A 27787-nucleotide genomic window follows, 5' to 3' on the forward strand; every position below is an offset into this window, starting at 1 on the left:
GGTAAACAGACACAATGGATACGAAACCTCGCGTGCGTTTCGAGGATTTATTGACAAATTATCATTTGCTTAAATCATTATTGTTCTACTATCACCTCCTCGAGTGCGTGCATATCGTAATTACATATTTCTGATTCCGGTCGAGTATATTTAGTTTTCTACATACCTAATTACTCAAGGTGAGTTTACCAAATAAAAGCCACAACAATTCAAATTCCAACGACTTTATTTGATTAAAGCTTTAAAATCTTCTGTATTACAAAATACTTTTATAAGTAAGTGTTCTATTTCTACACAGTGTAAAAATAAACTTACAAACAGAATTAACAATCATATATGGAAGATATTTGTGAATTTTGTTGTTGAACGACACTAATCAGGACTTCACAGTTGAAGAGCTTAGGAGAAGAACCAACCATGCGAGAGCATCACACGGAGCCCATTTCGGGCTCTCAACATGTGAAGTGAATGGGAAGTTCTCCCCCCTGAACTCAGTTTTCATTATAATAGAACCTTCAATAGTTATTGCAACCCAGACAATTAAAATTATTCCACGTGGGTTCCCAACATTCACCAGATGGCAAACATTACTGAAGATCCATCTTATTATCATTAATATCACAATCGTGTAAAATAACACACCTTATTATGTATAAGCCACCTCAGGTAATTACATAGAAGCAGAGCTGGCTGTAGTGGGGTTTGCTCCCCATGGTTTCGAGGGACGCGAAATCATTGACAAAGTGTTTCACAAAAAGACGTTCCTTTTTGTTGCATGTAGAGCAAGTCAAACTATGAAGCAAACCTTAGAAGCTGGATACTGCAAATGCGGGGGTCATTATGGGGGTCTCGGACATGCGCGACCTAGGGTCGGGTTAGTGGAAATACCCTCGACAACAATTCATTACCGCGCTTAAACTTTCAGTTCCTCTTAGGAACTTCTTCAAAGGATTTTCAAGCCTTTAGACGAACTAGAAAGGGTCTTCCACTCAAGGTCTGGTGTGAAAATGCAACATAATAACTAAAAGTGTAAATGGGTTACTTTATTATTTTTTTGCGCAAAAATCGATATGTTGAAAAATAATATAATTTAAATGTCCTCCTTGACTTTGCCGGGCTGAGTGCACTATGAACACTTAATTTGCGATGACTTTCACATAGGTTACGCATGCCTCTAATTGCATGTTAAATGTTCTGTTTTAGATTGGCCACTTTCTGTGACGCATTTTTGCAAACTAGGAATTTCACATGACCCACAGGAAAAAGTCCAAATGAATCGCATAGCATGACCTTGGTAGGCAATGGACGTTAACCTTCTTCGAAATAACACGTCCAGGAAACTGATGTTGCAACAAAGTTATTGTCTACGACAAAACATCGTTGAGCGTTTCTAAGTTCAGGCCAAAGATATTCTCTGATTACATTCCAGTACCACTCACAATTTACAATAAGTCAATTTTCGTCATCTTCAAACAAAGTAAGGGCCGATAATTTTTCGAAACGGAAAGCCGCACCAAACGGTCAGCTTCCCAGAGTAAAAGGGCGCTCCGTAAGTCTCCTAAGGATTTTCGCCGATTTAAATCCAGAATTTATGGTTATTCACAAACTCATCAAGCCATAAATGGACTTCATGGAGAAACAATATCTTATCTATGTAGATTGGCTTCCAAGTACTTAAGAGTCCAATCTGCAAAATTTCAACCCAAATGATAGACGTTTCGCTTCAGTTCCTGAGTGATTTAAGCCTTTTATGCCTTCAATGAATATCTTTACGCAAGATTCTCCACTAATGGTCTAAAATAAGTCGAGTCCTTGAGACTTTTTGAAAATAACGTTATTTCTTCGCGCTAACATCCCTAACCGAAATCATCCTCTTCTTGCTGGCTGAAGGTATTTAATCGGTTATCGCATATGTTGTATTTTGAACGTAGATACGATTACTATAATTTGTTGAAAAACACTTCAAAAATTCCCTATCATTATGTGGCTCCAGTTAGTGCAGGTTAGGTAGCTGAGTAACACTACAGCGATTGTGTTATCAGCTGTCTATAGGACATAATTAATAATATTTCTTTACAATTTTTATGCAAATCGTGTCAAAATGCGCTAAGCTCGCCCCCTGATCACATTCAACCAAATACAATTAAGCTGTCTGAAATTGAGCCACTTTGTTCAAACTTTCTACTTAAACGATAAAGAGGTTTTTCAGATTGCCGATTTTGCTGGGCATAAATTTCTCGCCATTCACAAAATTCAATTAAATAAATCAGAAAAGTTCTTTGAAAGGCTTCTAATGGCACATTCTGGATCTGCAGAACCAAAATATGTAAAAAAATCGTGATGCTGACATTAATGCGTGGATACGGTTGAGAAACTCATCGTTTTTAGTAATCATATAAACTAACAGTCGTGCCAAAAATTCAAAAAGTGGCGAGTCCTCCAAAGGGCCAATTGGTCATTGACCTAAAATTATTTCGAGAGTCGGGCAGAAAAACAGTTAAGTTAAGCAGAAAAATATCATGTAGTTCATGAACAAAATAAAAGGTAAACAGTATAATCTTAATTCTTAATTTGCGTTAAAACGCATCTTTTATAAATCCCGTTTAACGGCGATTAAGAACGCTGCAGTAGCAGCACGGTATCGGTTGACCGCCCGCGTTGACCTCACGTCTCCTAAAGGAATAGTGCGAGTTTTCGCACGGCGGTAAACGCTTTTCAGTTACAGCTAGCCGGAATCTCGGTCAACAGCCAGTCGAGTCTACTGCGATCGCGTACAGCTTGGTTTTATACAGTAGATATGTTTATTTCCGTATTTACTTTTGGGTTTAGTAGTGTCTGGAGTTTAGTGCCTCACACAAAACGTGGAAACATTTTTCCCTCTTGCTTAAATGACCGTTAAGTCACAATGCCACCACGTATTTTGAGTCTGAATTTGAGTTAGATACTAAAATCATTTCGACGCATTGAATATGCATTGAAATAGTTTTCTGAATCTCTTTTCATTTAAATTGAACCAGGAAACTTGTAGGTAATATGGTTTTCTTCATAATTTACTTCGCTTTGCATGAATTAAAAAGGAGGCCGCTTTTTTCTGCAACACCTTGTAGAATGAAAGATTAATGATTTATGAGCTAAAGCAACGAGACAATGGGCGAATGTGTTATAAAAACAAATAACATAAAATGCCTTCACATGGATATTTCATATCCAATAAGCACAATAAAAAATAACCCGCAATTCAGATAATTACTTATGTATTAATAATTAAACATGTGAGCCCAAGGAATCTGAATTTTTTTAGCATCAAAACCAAAGTCGAGAAAAATGAAAACGAAATAGAGAGAAGAGTTTTAGTGTTAAAATTAGGACTGAAAACTTTTTGATTTTGCCTCAAAATAAAAAATGTAAGTACCTTTCTCTACACAAAAACTCGGTTAATTAGATAAAATCAGAAAAACAACAACCTCAACCCTCCAACTCTGCAGAGAAATATAAACAGCTCAAAAGCGTCTATGTAAATATTATTCTTATCAACTAACTTCAAGAGAACACGGATCCTCCATCAGAGTCTTATGGCACACACACTAAAACAATTTAAAACTTCTCCAGCCCAGTCTTACAATACTATACCTCCAATCCCCTGATGCGTCGAAAGCCTTACCAAGGTCTCCAGGGTCCCCCCGTCTCCCCGTTGTCATTCTCCTCATAGTGTTCGGACTTTCTCACTACCAAAGACAATGGTTTCTGTTGAGTGGTACAATACATGGAGTCCACAGGGTCTGGACTGTTACTGGGACTATAACTGGAAGAAGAAGCTGCAGAGACCGCACTGGCACTACGCTCTGGAACTATAGGCACAAGCAGAGGAACCTGTGATGACGAAATGGGCTGATGGTTCTGTGCAGAAGCTGGCAACACTAACGCCAAATCTCCATTGGGGAGGCGTGTAGATACTAGTTGCATTCCAGGTCCGCTACCATTAGTCCCAAGATTAGTCCAGATGATCCCCGATTGTGGTACTTGCTGTTCCGGAGATCTTTGAGGGTTCGGGAGGATATGAACTTGGACTTGAGGCGTTTCCTGGACTTTGCAAGTTTGCGTGAGATGGTTCGCCAGGTGTTGCAAAAGTTTGCGTTTGATAACGGGGTCCACGTCGGGAAAACGGCCTACTTCAGAGGCGCATTCCGTGAAGCCAGATCGGAACTTGACCATGGCTGATGGTTCCGAGACGTTGAAAACGGTTTGAGGTGGTCTCATCTGGAGGTTTTGGAGGTATTTCACTGTCATTTCTAGAATGTCGGCTTTTTCGAGTTTGGAGTGACGGGCAGGCTGCAATTGAAGAAGTTGTTGTTAATGACCTAAGTGAGGAAGAATCGATTTAACTACACAATAGGTGAAAATGTGAAAATTAGCAATTATTAAAGAATTTATTAAAGACGGTAAAAACCATTTGTAACCTGAAATCAAAGGAATCCCTTAGTCCTAATGCCTATCACAAGAGATTACGCGCCCATGTTGAGAGACTCGCAGAAAGTGAGGTTCTGAAGGAGACAAACAGAAACTGCTCAGAGGGTTAATATTCTTACCGACATTGAAGTACACTATTTGTCCCAAATTAACCTTCTGTGGTAATTTATGGAATTACTGAAATTCCTCTGATTTCAAGTATGGTAATACACCAAGTTTGTTCCCAAATGGCTATCCATCTTGGGGTTAACAAAGTGAAAATTCAAGTAAACATATTGTAGCAGGGATTTCTCAAAACCGATTTCAAATTTTCGATGTCCAGGAAATTATTCTGGACTGCTCTGAGGATCATTGCAGACACTATAGTCTGGAAAAATAGGTGTGTTCTTCAGGTTCAAACCAGCGAATATTTAATCAAGTATTCTCGAAAACGAGTTTCCATTCTTGATGTTTAGGACACGACGACCGTTATTCTGAATTATTAGGTACCATTAAATTAGTGTCAGTAAAATGGCGCCAATAATAATATTAAAAGCAGTTAAAGTTCATGACGACGGTAATTATGCTGGCACTGGCGCCAATGGCATGTTTAAATTCCGCTTAGAGGGTTGTGTCGAGGTTTGCTGACCACATAGGTACGAAAATAGCGAATGGACCAACACCGATAAAGCGTGATTTCCTGATGGTTTTCAGTTTCTTTCGAAGAATCCTGTTAGGGTGCGAGAAAAGAATTTAAAGGAAAAAATTTAAGGATCATTAAGGACAAAAATTGCGAAACTTTGTGAAGAAAGAGGAGAATAAACGCACAAAAGAAAATGAAAGAAATATAATCGGAGAACATTGTACGCTTCGCGAAATGTTTATCGACGAAAGAGAAACCACGAAAAATCTGAAAATTTCTAGAACTGTCCCGCTCCTTACCGCTCGAAGTTCTTCGCTCATGTTGTCAGCTACTACATAATTTCCATTTGTTTTTAATTTTATCAAAGAAAAGGAAATGATTACAAATAATCGTAACGGCAATTCAAATTATATAGTTCAATAACTCCATAACTGCGATAAAAATATCTGTAAAGCTGGTTCAATAAATGCGGAAAAAAGAGGTGTTACATCTGGAGTAAATTTTAACGAATCGCCCTTAATGTAATGCGTTAATGGTTGAAGCGATAATACTTAAAAAAAGTCCATTTCTTCCGCTTAATATAGATTTCTCACCCTAGACTAGAGCTCAAACTTACGTCTTTCTTCATCGCGTCCAGTATCAAAGTCTTGAGCTCATTGAGGCAGTTGTTGATCCTCGCCCTGCGCCTTTTCTCCATTATCGGCTTGTTGCTCTGCAACGAAATAAACAGTCTTTACATAATCCTAATTAAAGTGGAGCACCCTGTATAAAGTCATTCGACCTTGCTTCGGGCACTCCCAGTACGAATCTTGGCGTGGGAAAAGTGTTGCGTCAAGCGTGGCAGCCTCGTGCCCGACTTGGCAACGTGCCGCGACGCTCTTTTGTTTTAAATATAGCTGAGACGCCGGCTCTGATCAAATGTCCGCGACGGGGACGTTGGTGGTACCACGAGGCGCTTCCCCGGGTGTTTTCGCATTGTTTACTTTATTTCGTAGTACCTTATTATGGGACATATGCATGGGCTTAAGAGAATTGTTAAGGGCAGATGAGACAGTTAATTGTGGTGGTACCTAAAATAATAACTACTGCGCAAAACAATGAGCCAATTTTGATTCTAGAGCGCGTTGCGAAAACTTCCGGCGGTACTATACGACCTATTGTTTTAATTGAGGTTGCACCGTGATTGTTTTTTTAACATTCATACTACGCTGTTCGGTTCCTTGTTTATTTTAATCGACGAAATGGTTTACGTTTGCGATACGTGTGCCTAGGCCGAAGGATGTTTATCCATGAGCTGACTATAAAGTTGTTGATGCGATTCGCATGCCCGCTCCCACTCGGGACACGTGCCTACTCGGTTCTATTGTGACAGGACTTCAATTTGGTTATAAATGTGAGAACGGAATTAACTAACTAACCCAACGGAGAATTAACCTGAATTTACTGAAACATAACAACAAAATTCTTTTCGCACGGCGAGAGAATATTTTTCCGCACGCGCGTGAAAGAAAATTGTTTCCTCACAAGCACATGAGATAAAAATATTTCCTCGCTCGGGTTGGATGTAAAATTGTTTTTATCGACAAATCAATCGTAGGAACTGCCACGCAATTCACTAATTTCTTTTGTCAATATATTATTTCTCAGGTGCATAAAAGAAGATTTTTTTTCGTGCGCGCGTGAGAAAAATGGTTCCGCAAGCCAGAAGAAACAAGTTTACGCATTTGTTGCCCTACTGGCTGTATGGCCGTGCACTTAATATTCTTTCCGTAACAGTTAAGAGAATATTTTAGTAGACAGAATTAGTAATTTAGAATGTGCATCATCTTTTTTTCCAGGAAACAAAGAAAATGAGAGAAATTTATTCCTGTGCAGGCGAGTGAGACAAACTCGTTTTTCCGCACGTGCATGAGAGAAAATGATTTTTTTGTGCTAAAACTGTTTTCTCGAACTCTTACCACTCGGGTACGAACGATCGAAATTCGATGCGCGCCATGTCTGTTTTTCATACTAGTGGTTAGTAAACTGTCCGCTAATAGTTGGTCTTCCTCTTTAAATAAAATTATCACTTGTTGATGCATTTGGCTTTAAAACTTAGTACGGGGGTTAATGATAAGCGATTAGGATACAATTACTTATTGAGAACGTGTGGGCAAAGGTTGGAACAACATGTGCAGCCTGACGCGTAAAGTATAAATGATTATCCCGATTTAACAATAATAAAAACAAATTGTTTGTATTTGAGAAAGAAATGTAACTTTTATCAATGAAAGGTATTTTTTTCATTTTAATGCTGTATTTCAGATTTTTAAAATAGTTTAGGTGTAAATATCATATTTGTTGTACATAGGACTTAGAACATTGAATTAATAATTGTAATAACTGTTTGAGATTAAATTTAATTATTTTTTTTAACGATCAGAAGTTGAAAGTTTGGGGAATTATTTCAAAATTTTGAAAAACAGCAACAAAAAATCTTTTGATGTTGACACAATTTTGAAATGAATTCTTGAATGATATTTTTGAATGAATTCTACAGATCATCTGAACAACTTTTGCAATGTGATTTTTCAAACAGTCTAAAAAACTGATAACTGTGACACTGCTAAACATTTTTAAAACAAATAATAAGGGGGGGACTCTAAACTTGAAACTAACCCTTCGATTATCGCTGACTCTGGTACCTCTAGTAGCGGCACCCACAGGACTCGCTGCACTCTCCATGGCACTATGCTGTCCACTACTTCCTTCGCCATTTACCGGCGTAACCGCCGGGTTCGGCTGCACCACACTTGCAGGAACACTGGTAGCAGTACCACCAGACACAATCGGCTGGACGGTAGTAGTAATCATTGTCACAATCACAGTTCACTTGAAAAGCGTCTAAAAATATTGTTGATGAGCAGCTTAAATTTTTTGGCGCACAATGCACCGAGCGGTACTATTTTTGAATGCGCGTACTGTTCAGTCGAGATCGGGTAAAGACTGAACCGTCTACACCCGATGAAAGTTGATGACAGAATAACTTGGGCGCGTGGATTACGGACCTCTGAATCTGCTGAAACTGACCTGTTGGTTTTCAAGGAATTGCGGTGTTGTCGAGGTACCACCACATTACTAGGAAATGCGGAAAACAAATATGATTCGATATTATTAGAGTTTGTCAGATTAGAAAAAATGCGGTAAAGAAAATATAAATACTGGTACCACCTGTCATTATTTTAGATGTAAAAGAAGAGAAAGAAGTTTCAAGAAGTCGTAGATTATTGCATTTTTTATTTAAAAAACATACTATACTCAAATAATTTATAGATTTGTAGCGCTAATGTCAATTTCGCAGAATGGGTTGAAAATGGTCATTTTAACAACGCCATAAAATGTTGTCATGAGCCCAGAATTTTCTAAGGCGTATGTGCGGCGCTTCGGTGACATTCCGACAATTTTAACGTTCCTTGAACATATTCAAAAGTATTTTTGTAGTTTTTAGAAATCTAACACATAATTTTAAGTGTTACGGGTAATGCAGCTAAGAGCGCGTATTAATTTGACGAGAAAGTGCCATAAATCCAGAACTCGCTTTTTTGACGTTTTCTAATTGGAAGGCCTATTTCAAAAACTTTTAAATTCTGCTTTTATTCTGTACTTCACATGATGTAATTTCCTGAAATGTTACGTGATAGCGTTTTTTTGGGAAAAATTTTAGTACATTTACAATTTGGCGCATGTGCAGGTCTTTTTCTAATGATCTTCGGGTTTCAGACATCAATTTCAATGTTATGTTTTTTTATATACCATTGCTTTTATTAGACTACACTTCATCTCACAAATTTCTAATATATTTTTTTTATTTGTTAGAGACAGTAACGTAACACAGGAACAGTGATAGTTAAAATACCCATTCTAGCAAATAATTTAGCAACAATGCAAAAAAGGCGCTATTGGCCGAATTTTTTTGATATAAAATGTCATTTGAGATTATAATTCACTAGTCGCTTTTGTCGGTTAGTTTATGTTTTGCAGCGCCCCCATCCACAGCAAAACTTCCCAATAAACAAATTGCAATGTCTTTGTCAATTGCAATTGTCAGCTTATCATTTCATAAAAGTCTAAACCAGTGACAAATCTAAACGCACCAACATTTATTTTTGTTTGTAAGGGATAAACATGTGGCAACGTTGCACTAATCCGTCCTTCCGCAGCATCCGACACGGGTTACCCAGACGTCCCGTCGATAAGGAGAAGGGTATTGGGGAACGAAAGGGGGGGGAGGGGACACCAAAGAGACCGCGCCGCTCGCTGAGACGAAAAGTTCGGCACGTTCCCAGGCTCGTTCGGCAGCATTCGTTCGTGTTCGTGTCGAGGTACTACCTGTTGAATGCCGGTCGGTGTTGACTCGGCAGCGACGGATGACCTTTTTTACACAAAGTCAAATGCCTGCGCGGTGTGAGATGGGAACACAAGTCACGTGGGCCGCTGAATTAATGTTGTAATTTGTGGGTGGCGAGTGGGGCGTGAGACGGGGGTGGAAATGCTCGTTGATTCGGTCGGATGGGCGTCGCGTTTGCGGGCGCCTGACCGATTATTGTTGGTACCGTTATCAAGGGTTTTGAATTTTTTGCACCAGTTTTGTGAAACGGTTAAGAATTGAGTTCTTGGCGATTAGGGTGAAATTAGGGTAAATCCGTATATAGGATGGTCCATTTCGTTGATTTAATTTCGGAAACTATGAGAGATAGGGAAAAATTATACATTATTTGATTGCACTGCTTCGACAGGAAAATCCTGTTTCCAGAGTGTAGAGTTTTTTAAATTCGTTGCTCACCATTGGGATCTCGAAAACTGTAGGCGATACGAAGTCAGTTAAATTTGGGCAAACTTGCGTATTTTTATGCCCAATCAAACTACGTTTTAAACTTTAGAAAATTCCGACTGTGACGTCTCAGATTTTCGGAGTCATCATCGGGTTGACTTTTTTTAAATACGGACCTGATAATTTCTGACAGCCCTTGATCTTCTAAACAAAACCATGTATTCCGCTATGCGGCAAGCATGTGCTCCTTCAAATTATTTCAGAACAAGCGTTGTGAAGAAAAGCGAAAAATGTTAGGCACGGGTTGCCATATGGTATTGTTGCACCGTCTTTGGTAGCATTTGTATGAATGTAGTACATATTTGGGGAATAGGTTAAACGGCATTCAAAGCCTTATTTGGCCTGACAAAGATTCTACGTCCAACGTCCGTCGGCTTAAACTAAAAATCTTAGGGATTTTTAACTGCCGTCGCGGTCGTGGACGAGCAATAAATATTCCTGTCTGACCATGACCAAGCCGTCCATCATCTCGCCCGAGAGTGAGATAATGAGTATTGTCTTTGTCGGCCTATGCCGCGTGGGACGTTTTCCGAGAAGCAGCCGATTATCGGCCGGCTTGTGTAAATATCAAATACCACCAGATTAATATTCGATCACCGACTCTACCGGATGAATATGTATGGAAGTGGAATGTACCATTTGTGCACAGAAGCAGCATTTTACCTTTACCCCAATTACATAGTCATGTCATTCGTTGCAACCGGTCGGCCTTTGTCCGGCACGTACGAGTAGTTATCGCTCGGCAGGTATGAATCATTCGCCGGGCTTCGCCCCTCGGCCTGCATCTCCTTAATTGTTGTGGTAATCAGCAAGAAGTGCATGACGTCATAGGTATGATTATCGTCGTTAGTTGTTTTCGACCCACGTAGGCGACTACGGTCGACGGTGGCCGCGTGTGTGGTCACGAGCCGACCTGGTCGAAGCCAAGACCAGAGCTATACACAAAGAAGGGGGCAAGAAGGTTTCCGACAGGGATGCCTTAAAAAATGGTATAAATTTCAATGTCCTTCAGAGCCGAGACGCACATTTCTTCAATATGCATCAATTAAACAATCACATGTGCTTTTACTCATGCTTTAAAACTTGATCCCTGATCAAATGTGATTAAGGTAGAGGCATGTTTACTCTCAAGACATTTCAAAATTTTCAATTCCATCTTGTTATTCTAGTTCCTCTTTGAGCCTTAAGGCTATCTTTTCTCCGTTGATTTAAAAATTCTTCAGAATGTTCCTGGTGGTGAAATCTGATCTCACGAATACATCCACATAATATGCTAATTAGTGTTTTTGTATTCGACTGCATTTTTGTACTTAATTATGTTCAAAGGCCAAAAACCGGAACTTGTCGTAAAGAGGAGGGCAGAGACGTTTTCGACATGGGGATTTTAAGGAAAATTTGAGAATCTTTAGAGCTAAGCCACATTTAATATTCAGACGTGAAATATGGTCGTACTTGTACTCCTTAATAAGAGTTTCTGGCTGGGGCTGCCGAAGCTGCCTCTACCTTTAGCCTCTACCATAGCCGCTTTTTTCAATTTTTGAAATGTTGAATTTTTTCTTATATTTTTATTTAATTAGTCTCTCATTCTCGTATTCAGGCACTCTTTTATCCATTACATGAGCCGCACACTAATAGTAATGTTCACAGCGGTAAAATGTGGAACGTAACAAGCGCCCTTTGAAGCCTAGCTAAAAGCCAGAACCAAAGAACTTACACGAATGAGGAGGCATGCAGGAACTCTTTCATGGAGGCAGATAAAGAAAAAAAGAATTCGAATATTCTGGAAAATTGCCTTAGAAATAAGGCATAAACTTTCTCAGCTGAAAAAAGGATACCCTCCGCTGCTCTAGGAACCGTTAGAAATTAGATAAATTAAAAAAATGGATAAAGAATCTTCGACAACATTTTTAGCTAGGGGAAAAACTATCCGAGGTTTTAGCAATCAACTCAATTCAGATTGGGGCCGAAAAATTCCAAAAACTTTCTCCACTTAAAAAAGGAACACCTTTGGGATTGTCAGGCATTATTATGCTAAGGAAGTGAGTCGGAAATAATCAAAAAATTTCTCAACTCAGGAAAGAACAGCTATAGAATTCATCAGAAATCAATAGAATTAAGGAAATACATGAGAATCCTTTAAAAACTTTCTAAAATTTTCACCTAAAGTAGTTGATTCAGTAGGAGTAAATAATAGGACGGAAATTTGAGAACGCTTTCTCCATTACAGAAATCCTCATTCTTGCGATTCTGAGAAGGAGAGTTAAAGGGAGTTGAGATAGAAACCTTCCCTATCCTCAAATATCATCACAAAAGAAAAAAGCCCCAGTGCTCAGAAGTCCTCTTCGAGACCACCAAAGCGTTTACCTTAACAAAACCAAAGCTACCCAACAACAGCCCACGTAAAACCAGCTACACAGCTATCGGAAACGCAATTAAAAGCCGATCATTTACATTAAAAAATCGTTAGATAATTTATTGATTTATCACCATCGCCCAGACCCATATAGACCACCCATGTCCGAGAAGGAGTGATGTCACAAGAAACGGACGCATCTTAATGAAGAGGTACTGGAAAGTGCGGGACTTGAAATGTCCGGTTATGTTATTTTATTTTAATGAAATTCATCAAGATGTCGTTGATCGTGGCAATTATCGGTCTTAGCCGCCTGAGTACGCATTAGCACAAACTACGGAATGCTCTTCAAGTATCATGGGGGTTCCTCTAGGGCTCTACCATTGGTATTCGCTAGGAATGTAGCACTAGGTATCGATATCAAAGCTAAAAACTCCAGGGTTATTTGATCAAAATAAAGACGATCAATTTTTGTGTTTTGATTAACTTATTTACAATGGATTTGTTGATTAGTTCCATGGAAATTTCTCTTATGATCTCCCCATAAAAGTATTGCCATCAGAGCGCCTTCACGTACTCCAAAAAGGTCTTCAAATATGCTATAAGTTAATACACACATATTTGACATCATTCCATGGCTCTCCTATTTATTTGCCTTACACTTTCCATCGAAGACTTAGAATGGTTATGCAAAAGAACTATCGAATGTTGTTAATGGTACTCTGGTCGCATCTCTAGTAGTCGGTACCATGAAAACGGCCCACGTGCCTACTCGGCTCGTGGGAAAACCACGCCCCCAGCAGCAACGACAGTACCACGATGGTACCGCGTGCCAAGAAGCCGTACCGGTCGCACTCCGCAGGAGCGGAGAATGCAGGATGACGACGCAGTGGTACCCTCGCAATTTTGCACCAGGAATAATAATAAAACCTCTATTGTTGCCGATACCCATGGTATGGGTACTCATTAATGTGGCTCATTGATGGTTTATAATAAGACTTTAGCTTCTCGGAAGAAACAGCCGCAACTGCAGGGATCGAAAACGATGCGGTTCGTGACGGTATTCGAGCCAACTTTGGTGTTGGTTTTGTTTTTGTTGGAAATTTCTGAATTTCGAACATCACGAAACCAGCGGGACACCCACAAATCCCCAACCCATCTTCGGTTCGTGGGACGTAGGTCTCTCCTTTCTAACAGCTAAGCCGCTTATTTAGCATATCGGAATAATTTTTCTTTTGGTCAGTCAAGGTAGTATTACGCTTAGATTGCAGTGTCGGACTTTCTGGCTCTATATCTAAAAAACTAAACGACCTCACAATGTGTGACCTACTTACATTGTAGAGCCAGTCTAGACAATTCCTTTATGTTTTTTAGACCAATTATTGTTCTAAGAATTCTCGAGAGACAATGTAAGTAGGTTGCTTGCCATCTTAACCATAAAGAAATATTTCTTTAGATGATTTTGATATCCCTTTGATACATTTAGTAGTTAGTTACGTAACAAACGAAAAATGTCTCTTAACGCACAAACGTAGAACTTTGCGCACGAGCCGCCGACAATGACGATAATCACGGGGTGTGTTCAATTCAACTTTCTTGCGAATTTATTCTTTCCTCATTGTGTTAGTAACGAGCCACGATTGATGTGTAAAATTCAAATGGGGAATTTAGAAAAATGACAACAACTCTTTTTCCGCAGAGCCAGCAATCTGAGTTCTGACAATCTTGAAATCCCCAATAGAAAAAGTAATATAAGATGCACGTTTCATAAGGCCATTGACGCACTTTTCCACTATCAACACGTTACTTCGCTCCTCGTTCTAAAAAATAGGATTCGTGCGGCAATATGCTGCCTTATTAAACTTGCGTCTTAACGAACTACTTTCAATTATTACATTGACATCAAAGTCAGTAAGTACTGACTGAGTTGATAATTCTGTCGAAGGTTTCCATTCTCCATTTCCGCAGTTCTATTGATTCCTAGCGATTCCTACAACAGCGGATTCATACCCAGAAAAGTATTCTCTTTCAAGGGAAGGAAGACGTCTCAAAGTCTTATTCTTGACGGCAAGAGCGCAGCATTTTCTCTCTTGAGATGAAAATATTTTCGAATGTTTTCGGCTCTATATGATACCACATCAACTCTTAACCATGCCTGTAATTTCCAAAGATTTTCACCTCGATGCTCATTGCGAACCAGATTGATTTTTCCATCCTTATATGTATGTGAAGTTCCCATATAAAAACATGTTTTGATATCCAAATTCTCTAAAAAAAAAAGAGAGAAAGTTTCTCCCCTTAATCGTGTCTCAGGCACATCTAACTCACAACTGAACACACAACCAATTTATTAAATACCAATGAACAAGATGTGTTTGAATGTGACAGATTCGTCCTGATGCACTGGCTGCAGATAATCTCAAATCTACGGAGTGTCTCCCAAAGGTAATATATCAGCGAGGTTTCCATACAAGAGCTTTTCCATCAAGCTGACCGTTCAGACCCATTGTAACTTGTAGCACCATTCAAAGAAGCTGCCGAGCAAGAAGAATGAAAGACACGTCGAGGAGGCATCGGCGAAACCCATGAGGTCACTTGATAGCCACTTCGATAACATTTTGGGCAGGACCGGCTCAAAATGTAAATAAGTAACCTTTTTCCAAAATCGCTAAAATTTAGAGTACACTACGAAATAGAGGCAGTTTGAACAACTCTGGAAAAGTGTTTTCAAATGAATTTACCTTAAAATTCGTCCACTTTCACTTTTCAATATTGTAGGACCACCGACCCGGTTGACCCAATTGGTTAATTGATTGATTGGTTCACTATTACTATCCACTAAACCATTGTAATCAGACGGTTAAATGTGACAAAATTTGTTAAATTTAATAGCAAACTAAAATTCGAAAATGGTGTCGCCAAATCTCACTTGATTTCTAAGATATGAAGAAAAATATTATTTTTTAACAATATGACGTGTTGGTATAACGTAACAAGTACTTTAAAACTTAAGTCCGGATATAGACTGAAATTTTCATTGAAAAAAACCGTATGATGGCTATTTTTCAAATGAAACGTCGAGGCATGTAATTTTGTGATATGTGGTTGAATTGGGAATAAAAAGCACTTCCAAAATGCAATCCAAAATGTCAGGTCTGTATTTAAAAACTGGAAGACATCCCTGTATCTCAAAAATGAAACAACACGAAGAAAATGAATTAAAATTAATACATAAACTTCAAAAAACAAATACAGTCTCGTATTCAATTTTTTTGTACACCTGCCAGTTTTTATTTTATTAAAAAAACTGTTTTACCATTTAAATTATTTCTCAATATTTCGAAATCCAAATGAAATTTGGCACCTACCTTTTCGAATCTTAGTTTACGTTATAGCAATAGTGACCCATGGCAATTAGATTTTCAGCTGGCAAATGGGAATAGAAAAGCCACCTTATCTCACGCTCGTGAAAAATAATTATTTTCCTAACATGTGCGGAAAGTGAAATGTTTCCTGTACGCGATTGCAGTTGCTCGAGAGACGCGAGACAGAGCTTGGGCAAGTAGCGCGGGAAAGATACTTTCTGCATGAGTTAGGAACAACATTTGTGCTGTGACCGCGAATAAGTAAAAACATGTTTTTATAAAAATTCTAAACTGATAAAAAACTGCTTAGATTTCCACGTTACTTTTCGAATAAAAATTAAAACGGCCGCATGTTCTAAATAGTTTACCCATCTGTGCCCGTATGAAGAAGGTAAAAGACCTTGCTAAATGTAAGAAATACCAAAAGTCATACCTACAAAGAATACTGCACGAGTGGGGCAAAAAAACATTCCCGCATTGAATGCAAAAAACTAGTTTTTACACGCAATTGCGTGCGGGAAAGAGCCAATTATCATGGTAATGGAAAAAAACACTTTTCAAATTTTTGGCCGAAAGTTCCTAAACCTTCAAGAATCAGGTTCTGCCTACATCCGCGCTCCGAAATAACACACTCGCCTTCGTATAGACGTCGTTATCGGTACAGCAACAGCAGCAGGAACGACTTATTATTTTGTCTGAAGAACCGCAATTTTTTGTCCGTTTTTCCTCGACGGCATCAGCTATTGTGCTTTCATAAGCCGGGACCCTCTTTCACTGATAACATTCATTTTGGGAATGATTTATAACGACTGGATTTTAAGTCGGGCATCCTGCTGCATCATCCTGCCTGTTGCACCGAAAGAGACCGGATTTTTTAGGTCTGAGAATAATGTCCTGTAAGAGGGTTATAATACAGCATGACCATATCTATAGACCGGGGGATTATGTGGCCTAATCTTGAGATATTGCCCAAGCGTTTCTTATCTGAAGGGAAGAAAGTAATATGCCCGCAGGCTAAAGTCCAAATGTTATCTTCGGAGTGTTGAATTCGATCTTAATGTCGTCATCAGGTCATTTGTTGTTTAGTCTGAGGGTTTGTTTAAGTCTTTCAATAAGTGACAACAAAATTTTACTAATAATTAAATGATTTTACGACACGGGAAATAGCAGCGAACAGTGGGCATGTGCGATATTTCAAATCACAAATCACCGCCGCCGTCTCGCGCATAAACAACTTTACGACTGGTACGACCTTGTGCAGAAACTGAAAATAAAACCCCACTACTGGGAATTCGCGATATCGTAATAAATGAGTAATTTTACGATTTTCCTGTTCGTCACTGACCATTAACGGACGCCAATGAAATGAATTGGTGGCGGCGTGCGACCGCGACAAAGGCGTAAAATAACCGAGAGCCGATGTTAATGCCTATACAGTAATATTTCAGGCAGTGGTCAATTCCGCCGTTAAATCCACAAAAACTTTCAAAATCCTAGGTTTGAAAACTTCCACCTAGTCCTCCAAGATGAGTACGTAGTTGCCCAGAAAACAATAATGGTTGCCTTTAAGATACCGCCATGGTTATCGTGTGCGATGGTACATACCATGAACTTAGCATATTATGACGTTTACTTTTTACATACCACCTTTATCAGGGAAGTTTATCAAGAAACTGTCAGGTTTTCATGAAATTTGGAATGGAGTTTAGAGTTCTTTTGAATGAATCGTTTGAAACAAATCTGACAACTTTAAACAAAAATTGTCAAGAAAAATTCTGCGAAAGAGAATTCTCCTTTAAGAATAGAAAATGGATACTCAAATTACAAAAAAATTCTGCTTCGACATTCCCAAGTAGACACCACCTAAGCGACAAGACATGATGCAATAAAGTGGTCACCGAGTCCTCAGATTTGTCAGTGTGTAAAACAACGCGTTTTTCCATTGTCGCCGTTTTTCATATTGCTTACGGTAGCGTGCGAAAAATAACTATTTCTCGCACACTTATTAGAAGGGCACGGCATGCTTTTAAATTTTAGTGTGCATACCAAACCACCATTATTTGTAGGAAAAATATTCTTTGCAGCTAGTATGCGGAATATCTTTGGTGCATGGTCTCGATCGATTTTCGATGAGATCGAAAGACCTTCGATCGAACCTTCGCGGTGGTAAATAGTTTCCGCACGTGCAAAAACATTTTTTTCAAGAAAATTCGTTCCGCGAAATTCAGTTCATCCTCAAACTAAAATGTCCAAAAAAAGGTCTACTTACTTTCATCGCGATCATGCAAAATTATTATTTTCTGTTCGAGAAGAGAGTCGTGTATCAGTGAAATTGACCATCGTCCACCCATCAGACACTCCGCACGATACTTATCAACTTATGCAGCTCATCCGCTGCAGCATAACATACGAGGAGGCTCCGCGGGGCTTCGCATCGCTGGACCGTGTCCATCAGATCGGGGGACACGCGGCGGCATCCAAAGCCTTTGGCTCGAAGGCCCCCTGCGCCCCACGCAAACTCACTTATCGAACAGTTCATCAAATTGCGGCGCGAACCTTCTATAGTAAAGAAGAAAAGGACTCTTTCATTCGCTTTTTATGGGATTACGTATAGAGATGACCTTTATTTGGTAGTTGAGTAGCTGTTGATGGGGTAGAATCATCCCTAAGTAGGTACTAAAAAATCAAGACAACAAAGATCAATTCTTGGGTCTGATAGGGAGTAGAGCATTCACCGGAGGTGGCGTCGGAATGACGTCCGTTTGTTGGCACTGTAGATAGCATATCGTTTTACGACGTCATTTTGATGTTATATCCTGAATTATGTTCTTCTCCCCGGATCGAAGATCTCCGCTGGTGGAAATGGGTGAAGGTCACTATGAATCGATTTCTTGCTTTTTATCTTTCAAGATCATCTTACGTGTATTTGGCCCTTGAAAATAAAACGTTTTTAAATAGGATGCAGGTTTCAACAAACGCGTTTTCACAATGACGTTAATTTGATCGGTTCCAACCACACCTCTTAATCCCCAACGCAAACAGACTCAAAACGCCGAAAAGAATCCATAATAAATTTGAAACGTCTTTCAGGCTCGCAGCCTCTGTTATTAACGTAAAATTGATGTTTTTACAGCTTTTGGCTTTAAATCACGTGACGTTTTCGGTTTTGCCGAATCTCCAGTTTATTTACCATTGGCGGAGGGCTAAACATGATCCCTAATCTCAAAATGTTTAGCATTATTTCAGCAACTCACCACTGTAAATTGTAAGTTTCCAGTTAGGAGCAATTTCAGTTCGCGTTGTTTTAGATGGTAGATTTGCCAAAGGAAAGAAAAAAATCAGTGAAATGATTTTGAGAATGCCACTGGTTGTTAAAAGACGTAAGTCGTAAATCCTTTTCCTCACAAATGTGAAACTGAGCGTCTTACAAATCAGGTAGAAAAGTTGTAAATATTTGAAAGGGTCTGTCAGCAGGTGAAATAACTTGTTTAACCCTTGTTGAACAACGGTAAAATTAATATAAACCACCTTCAACTTTGGTTTTAGTGATAGTTATTTAGACCACCGGGCTTTTGTGCGAAAACAGGGCAAGAGAAGCATAAAAACGAGATTTTGGTATAGCCATTACTTTGTCGGTAAAGGTGTGTATTTTTTTGAAGGAAGATGTGATAAAGGGTGACTGAAGCCAGAAAACAAATTTAGTGGCAGCAGTATTCAATTTTTCATCGAAGATTATGAATTTAATGCCAACTCAAAAACGGAAAATTCTTTATTACTTTTGCTTGAAATTCAGGTAAATTTTATAAATTAGATTTACTATTTCCGAAACGGAGTTAATGTGTAAAACAAGACACCCTGTATGGATCCCGGTGTTTGCACGATGTCTTGTCGAACACATCTTTATTATTGTGTCCAATTCACAATTTCTACAAAATTGCTTGAAGGTTTATAACTTGTAAACCCGAAAATTCAGCTCTGTAGTCTCCTATTTCGGCAATAAATATAATGTTTTCAACCTACCCCACTTATGAGCTCTACATGGAAATAAATATAAAATAAAAATAAAGTTATATTTTGTCCTAGTCGCTTTTGTTATTTTTCCTACTGCCTAGAAAATTAGTATGTGATTTCTACAAAGTTTCCGTCCCTAATTCCCAAAAGTTTCGAGTTTTGCTTTACAATAAACACTTTGCAGGATAACCTCAGGTATTTTGTCCAGCATGCCATTGCTATTTTATCCGCTCCCTCGGTTGTTTTACGTAATTTCTAAGTTTAAGCCTTATATACCCAAACAAAGCAGATCTGTAGTGACTCTAATGCAACAACAATCTAAAACATCGCCCATAAAGCGACCTTATTGCAGGCTCTGGTATTAGACACCCATGCGCGTAATATTTATTATTGTCTAGCACAGCTTTGCTGTTTTACCCGCTGTGTTGAATATTTTACATAATTTCGACAAGGTTTCTGAGTTATTTTTCTAAAAACGCAGTTTTGTACCTGACCGTCTAATTTTGCAACAGCAAGTTTTAAATTTAGCTCCTCAACTGACCTGCGAAATTTAAATATCCAAGATTTTTGTCTTGCACAATTTTATTATTCTATCCTTTTTTTTCAAAGGTATATACATATATTTATGAGATTTACGCTTAAAGTTATCCAAATATGCGACTTTCTAATTTAGTCCCCCCAATTTCGCAACAGCAACTTTCAAATATATAAGTTTGTGTTGAGCCTTCTTCCATTTTTTTGCCAAGTATTTTATTTCTTTGACGGTCGCAAATTGCCATACCCGGCATACCTAATAGAAGGTTTTTATCAAGGTTAAAATTTACTAAAAATCGTTTCTCGCAAATTCGTTAGCTTGCCATTCAACCTGCCCAAAGAAAAAAAAAGGTTAAAAGCAAAAAACTGAAAAAAAAAATGAAAGATAAATACCAAATCTGTTTTGCATATAAGTATCACATGACAAAAAAATAGCATTTCCCTATAAAGTTTTTTGAATATGAAATTATCCACCATAAAACCGAAATGTTAATCAGTTTGAGCAGAAGGTTCAATAAAAATGTTAATCTCTTTCCACCACGGGAGAAGCTATAATTTGGTTTTCAATTGACAAGACAGGTTCCTAATGAAAAGCTTTTTGTGTCGCCTTTTTTTTCGTTGGGCTTTGTTTGGCGAGACCCTCTGGAACAAAGGGGTGATTAATTTTAGTGTGAAGATGTACAAATAAGATGAGGAAAAATTGAGAATGATGAGTCTTTCCACCATCGATTTAAAATCGATGATGGGAACCAGTTTGGTAAGGCAATGATCGATGTGCTTAAAGAAGGTAGAGAGAAAATATAATTAGTATTACAGTTTCCGTTAAATACCTACATCCTTTTATGAGTTAAACTCTATAATTTAACTTAGAAATCTACCAAACTTGTGAACAAATTTGCATGTATTCCTTTAACAAACAGTTTTTTAATACCAATGGCCCAACTCGTGAATACCCAGCTGCCTTTAATCCTTTCCAGTAACTCCTTTGTTGCCGTTATCTATTCTACCTGTAAGGCAATGGGATACGGAATGGAATACAAGTGCTAATGAGCTAAAGAAACCGGCGACTGGACCATTAAAAAATTTCGCCTATAGCCGCCACTTCTGCTTCAAAATTCAGTATAACTAATTTTTTTCTTTTTCTTTTTTTCATTACCGGAAGATTAATAAGTTAACTATATATGGCAACACAACCCTTAATAACTTAATAACCTTTAATAACTCTTTGCATTATTTCGTTCTAAGAGTAAACAACAGCTTATAATGCAATGCTAATAGCATATTAAACACCAAGGTTGAGAAATGCATTATTATGACCCGAACGTCAAGTTGGCTTTTAATTGAAATAAGACACCAGGGTCCTAAGTGCTTCACAATCTTGTTGTATATACCATTTCTGTTACTACTAGATTTAACTAGATTTTCTAAAAATAAACTTGGATTAAACCTAAATTAAATCCGAATTTCTAAAAAACACCGCATTTTGAATTGTGACATTGACGGTCATGTTTTATTTGACGGACATGTTTAATTCGTTTTGATGGCAATCACAAATAAAATTTATTTACTGACGGCGACCATTAAATGTCGCATGTCAATTCCAGACCAATTAAACGAAGTTAAATCATGAAACGTCAAATTATGGTCTGACAGTCAGCAGGCGGCCAACGAGATGTCATCATGTAGTCGTTATTATTGTTTGAGATTCTTTTGTTTTTTAATGACGGTGTTTATTAATATATACGTCAAATTAGTGCCATCTTTCGGGATGTTTTTACCCTTTTGCTTAAAAGGGGCAAGCGGCAATATTTGAATATCCCTCAAAATCGCTCCTCATAAATAATCTATTGTCGAAACCAGTGATCTAGAAGAGTTTTTTACTGTTGTATGACGCCAAGTGACGTCACCATAAGCCCTTACGTCTCATATGTATGTGCTAATGCACCGCCATTTTATGACGCATCAGTGATCTTGAAATTACGTCATAGTGACACCAACACATGGCCTTCCGATGAAAGAGTTGCCTGCCTTACTTCTGGTGGAATGCCGACAATTATTTGCTGCAGTCAAAAACATTCTTAATTGGCCGATTCCCCGATTTTTTAACGATAAATCTTCAACTTTGTTTTCATTTGATTACGTAGCATTATTTGTAGATATTTTAATGTTCTTGTCATCTTGTTTATACGGTTTTCGCATTGATAAGATTGGGAAACTTTTGGTAAATTAGACACTAATTCATGGCGACGAAATCGAAGGAAGTTAACCATGACATCTTACGTCTTAGACCTGTATATGCGCCGGTGCATCTATGGGAACAAAACGACGTGATAGGGGCACTAATGAATGGCGGCTTTCCGTTCAACAAATAGGACCATTTTTGTTGGAATATCGCTAATCATTTAGTACCACTAATAGTCTCAAGTCGTTTGGTTAGAAGAAAATTTGTAATTTTGGTGATTTAAAAAAAAATTCGTCGTTAGTTTGACTTTAGAAAAGTTCCAACTTGGGTACTATTTTCTAACTTTCCTGTAAAACAATGCGCAATCCGTGAGGTGCACTATTTGAAAAGTGTTTTATTGATTATGTATTTACGATTTTTTTCCTCAGAGGCGCATTTGAGTTGAGAATTCGGCGGCTTCAGTTATTCCATCACCTCGTTCACTTTAAGGAAGACCAATAAAACCCTTTGATTTCTGCAATTTGTAGCAGGTACATATTATACCTACCTTTACACCGCACTAATTATAAAGGTCGGTTTCCATCCCTATTAGTGGGACTATAAAAAATTAACGGTGGCTTATTAGAATATCTACCTGCCGATGCTATGAGAATTAGCAAGTCAATGCTTTCTGGGGGCCTTCGTTTTTTTCTTCACGCTAAGTCTTCAGTTTTTTCGGCGTTTAGTCAAAGAAGACCGCTATGGGTGCAGGTGTTGGTAGTTTGATGCATTATTTGCCCAATCAATTTGCTTCGGGTGTGGATTATCGCTGATGGCAAAAAACCGAGTGTGAATAAAGCTTAAACGATTTTTTCTTTATTAGCAGATGTTTTGAAGTTAAAGCTTCAATGGGGGTCTCTTGAGCTTAAAACTCCCTTAGCAAAAGAGTTATATAAACACAATTTTACACTTTATTTAGGCCTCCCTCATATGTTTTCTTTTGGTCGGCACATTTAAAAGCTGCTGTGTTTATCCTGGGCATGGCCGAGTGCGGCAGTTAACCATAAACCAAACACAGGTTCGGGGTCGCAAAATTTGTGAGCACCATGTATAAAAATGCTACCAGGCTGGCAGATGAGGGAAACACAAACAAATAATTGACATAAGGCAGCTTGAGCATGTTTGTTTAGATATTTGCAAGGTGGTGTGGCTTTTCTCATCTTTTTTTGGAAGAATTTGGTTTGTTTGGTAAAAGCGTATCCCGTGGCGATTTCGGCGCTGAAAACCAATATTTACCTATAATTTTCTTCGTTTTGTTTATTTTTGATAACACCCCAATTACGACCGGACCGATTCGAGTAAATTACGGGCTTTCATCACCTTTAACAAGCGGTTTGCACGGATTTTTCGTGGTAAATCCTGATATCTTAGCGGGGCATCAGCATCGCCTTTCGCGTTAAAAATACCCACACCCTACCCTTAGTTTAACACATTCCGACTTGGTTGCACCTGCCAAAAATCTTGACCGAGTGACCGTTGTGTAATCAGTGACTTCGTATTTGTTCACCAGATAATTATCGATGATGAACAAGCAGAAGGTTTCAATGTTGATCCAAAAAACGAATTAATGTTTTGTTCTTTGATTCAACTCTGAGCATGGAGAAATACTTCAGTTTGCAGAAGAGTAAGATTTGACAATTCGGTTCCAATTGACTAACGTTTCCCTATATCTATTGTGGAAATATCCATGGAAGGTTTCCTGGCGAAGAATAATGAAAAATCCGGTTTAAACTGCTGCGAAAAGTGATCGAATTGTTCTAGTTCCAAGTAGTTTGCTACAAGGTAATGTCCTCCTCTGCTCTAACTATATTACGAGGGTGCTCAATTTTATAGGGAACACCCTGTAAATACGGGTGTTCATTTCTAAAGCTCAATCATTGGGTCTCGCTAAGCGTACAAGATACTAGAAATCGGTTAAAATGGAACAATGATGCGTAATTTGCAGTTCAAGAATGTACCGTTTAAAAATTTCAAAAATTTCGATTATTTTCGCAAGTATTTGAAAAAGTCTAAAATATAGGAAAAAAGTCTTTATTTTTTCCTCAGCTTATTTGACGAGATAATTCGAAGTTATTAACACTTCATCAATGCAACTTTTCCTCCTTTGCAATCTCGTATTTGAAATCTGACTTTTCATTTTTCGACAACCATTATCAACTGCAAGTATCTTCTTACTCATATAAATTCGTTTCGAAATGTAAACGAAATCTCCGCAAAAAGAAGTCAGTAGGTCAGTAACATGACTTTTCTCTTTAGTTTTTTAGTTTAATATTATGAGCTTTAATCACATGTGGTCCTGGTTACAGTTAACCAGTGGTTACCATTTTTCATGCAAATTCAAGATGATTTCAAGTCTCTTTCGAATCGCGCAAATTTTCTTTCTAAATATTCAAGAATGGTAGAGGAGGAGAGATCCCCGGAAAAGTCAGTCTTCACTTTTATTATGTTTATTGAAACATGAAGCATTGGTGAATTCAAGCACCCAAACCAGGAGAGCAATATGACCGATATTTTGACCGAAGTGGGTGATACAAAGCCCCAAATCACGCTTCTCATTTTTGGAATTATTTATCAACTGCTGTCTAAATTCAAGATGTTTATTAACACTTATTTGTTTGAGGACGGTTCATCTCATCGACCAGATCACGATCCAATCACGATCAGCTCACGGTTAGATCAACAACATTCATTTTGCATTGTTTATGCAGAATATCGCGCACAGTCAAGCTACGGTCAAACTATACGGAATACATGATGCGATATTTGACCTTACTGCGACATAACCGATAATATGAATCATTCTGGCTGTGTGGGAGCGCTGCCAGCTTCAATTACTAAGTTACATAAAATCAGGCCTAAAATCGAGGTGCTTCAACACGCCTTTCTAGCATAAAAGAGAGGATCCACCTCTATATACACAAAGTTTATTTTAACTGTTTTTTGTTAGACTGTAGTCGCTGTCTAAATTAACAGGTTATTTTTCCGCTATAACTGAGCAATACTTAGTGTCCAAAAAAGAGCGCTTTATACAGAGTATTGTTTTAGTACGCGGCCAAACTTCAAGGGGGGATTTTTTGAGTGATTTAAGACGAAAGGTTTATATAAACATAAGTCCGGTAATGCTTCGTTTTCAAGATACAGGGTGTTAAACTTTTCTTCAAAAATCGTTTTTTCGCAAAAATCTTGATAATCCTTTAGCCGATTTTGTTGAAATTTGGCATTTACTTATTATTAAATGTTTTTTTACTAAAAAAATGCGTTTCATTTCTTTAAGTGTAGTTTTAATAAAGCGTTTTTCTTGTTTAATTTTTCTTAAATTTCCGACGCAACCCCTGTGCACGTCACTAGCAAAAGCAGACAAACAATTTCTAACTCAAAAAAATCTCTTTGTATTACTTTAAAAAGTGTCACCAAGCAACATCGTCTTGTTATTTAGGAGTTTTTTTAATATGTAACGATTAAAAAAGAAAGTTTGTCACCCTGTATGTTGAAGATGAAGCATTACCGGACCTATATTTATATAAATTTTTCACCTTGGAACCACTTAAAGAATCATCCCTTGAAGTTTCGCCACGTACTTAAATAACATCTTCTGTGCATCCATTTGAAATATTCTTAAAACCAATTGAAATTTTGAGCTGATTAATTCTGTTCAAAATTTTCTGATTTTATTCTTCAAATTCAAATTCAATATTCAAATAATTCTGATTCTGACAAACGAATAGATACGCATCACTCATGTTTTAAGCTAAAGCTCCATCGTCGGTCTATGGGCCATACAGAAAGAGGAGAGAGATACCGTGATGAGAGGCACAATGAGAAAAATGTGGTAACCACGTGAATGCGGCAATAAAAGAACCATATATACTCCATAAAAGGAAGCCTAATAAAAAGGCAAAACTAGCCGAAAACTTAACGATGTCGCACCGCCTTTGTCTGACAAATTAGTTTTGGTTTTTTTCTTCAAAACACCGACAATTATCGCGTCTCAAGACCGAGTGGTTCAAGCCACTAAAATGGTGACTACAATATGACGATAATTTTTATTTTCTTTTTTAGAAAATGATCGTTTATACCTGGACCAACTTTGCCCAATCACGTCTGTATAGATCCAAAAAAGTAAGGGTTAAAATAGGGCCACTTTAACGACTACCAATGAATGGTGGTTCAAATTTGAAATATGAATAATCATGAGTTGCAAATTTATGCATGGAGCCACAATCGGAAAGGGTTTGCTGACTGAAAAAGATCATTAGCGGGGATCAATAGGTAATATATCGTTTTTTAAAAATTGGGCTGGTATCTTATATTAATTTTTTAGCGGCCGATTTCAGCTTCGTCATCTTCAGGTGTGATTTTAACGAGAGAGGCCTGGGAACAGAGGCTTCAATGGAATTCGAGCTTCTATGGAAGTTGATATGAAATGAATCAAAATAATTATTTCCAACTGGAAGAGAGGGGTTCTACATATTATACTTAGCAATAAATAGTAACACCTCAGGCGCTGGGAGGCGATTTAGTTGCTAAGTATTTAAAAAAGGCATCATGGCAGTTGAGCGTTAAATCTTGCACCTGCACCTCTGAACCATATCATTAGCCATCAACAAAAATGCGAAAATAATCATTTATAGAAAGAAAGCTCGTCTTAGAGTATAATAGATCTAAGGCGATAATGATATACTGGGGTATCACAGTTCCGAAATACACTGCTGTTAAGGCCAAAAAGAAACAAAACCAAGGGGACAACAGAGTAGTCTGAATTGGGCAAATTTTAAGGCGCTCTTTCGACATAATGGGTCAGAAAATTGCATACGGTTTTCTAAATACCACCGCCATGTGTTGCCTCTTAAGTTTCCAAAGATATAAGCTTGTGCAGATTCTTCGAGAAATAACGAAGCATACTTAAGACTCGAGAGGTTCATTAGGGCTTATGAAGCCATGTTATTGCGGACCATTTTTGCACCATCGAAAACCCTTATTATTCGCATCTTATTAGCGGTGCTAGTATCAAATAACTATCATCAGAGCAATTCGAGTCGTTACCGTTCGAGGCAATTTTGGGCAAATTGTCCTTTTGGGGCCGCGGAGCGGCAAGTCAGGGCTGATTAAAGTGATGACCGGTGATTCCTGAAACTAATTACGCTTAACCAGGCCTAATGCGGCGAATAATAAACACTTTCAGGGGGTACCAGACGAAAATGGATACCGCCATCCAAAAGGACAAAGACAAAGATTGAAGAAGAAGGTTTGAGTGGGTTTGAATCAACTGCACCAGAAAAGCAGAAGCGCCATAGAAGAACGTTTCTATAAGCAAAAAGGCCTCTTGCTACCCCTTTCTAGCGAA

General features: G+C 38.2%; 2 protein-coding genes and 1 long non-coding RNA gene across 4 annotated transcripts in view; 2 read left to right on the forward strand and 1 right to left on the reverse strand.

Annotated features, from left to right (window-relative positions):
• Positions 1-8162, reverse strand: part of LOC136413524 (protein hairy-like) — a 20243-nt gene extending 12081 nt beyond the window's left edge. The window contains exons 1-3 of one of the 2 annotated variants that reach the window (XR_010752484.1): positions 7748-8162; positions 5706-5801; positions 3431-4329 (exon numbers count right to left, since the gene is read on the reverse strand). Coding sequence is in view for 1 of the 2 variants with exons in the window: in XM_066397124.1 (XP_066253221.1) it covers positions 3658-4329; positions 5706-5801; positions 7748-7942 (963 nt within the window). In the remaining variant the exon portion in view is untranslated. Of the gene's footprint in view, positions 1-208; positions 4330-5705; positions 5802-7747 lie in introns of those variants that run through there. The other variant, XM_066397124.1, reaches the window with a different exon arrangement.
• RtcB (RtcB RNA ligase) overlaps positions 1-27787 on the forward strand; it is a 208235-nt gene that overhangs the window by 155785 nt on the left and 24663 nt on the right. The gene's annotated exons all lie outside the window — the stretch shown is intronic.
• LOC136413525 (uncharacterized) lies at positions 91-27787 on the forward strand. Its single transcript, XR_010752485.1, has 4 exons — positions 91-179; positions 26503-26712; positions 26765-27563; positions 27626-27787. It is a non-coding gene; the product is annotated as an uncharacterized lncRNA (long non-coding RNA).

The sequence above is a fragment of the Euwallacea similis genome, chromosome 14 (genome assembly GCF_039881205.1).
Source record: "Euwallacea similis isolate ESF13 chromosome 14, ESF131.1, whole genome shotgun sequence".
Lineage (NCBI taxonomy): Eukaryota > Metazoa > Arthropoda > Insecta > Coleoptera > Curculionidae > Euwallacea > Euwallacea similis.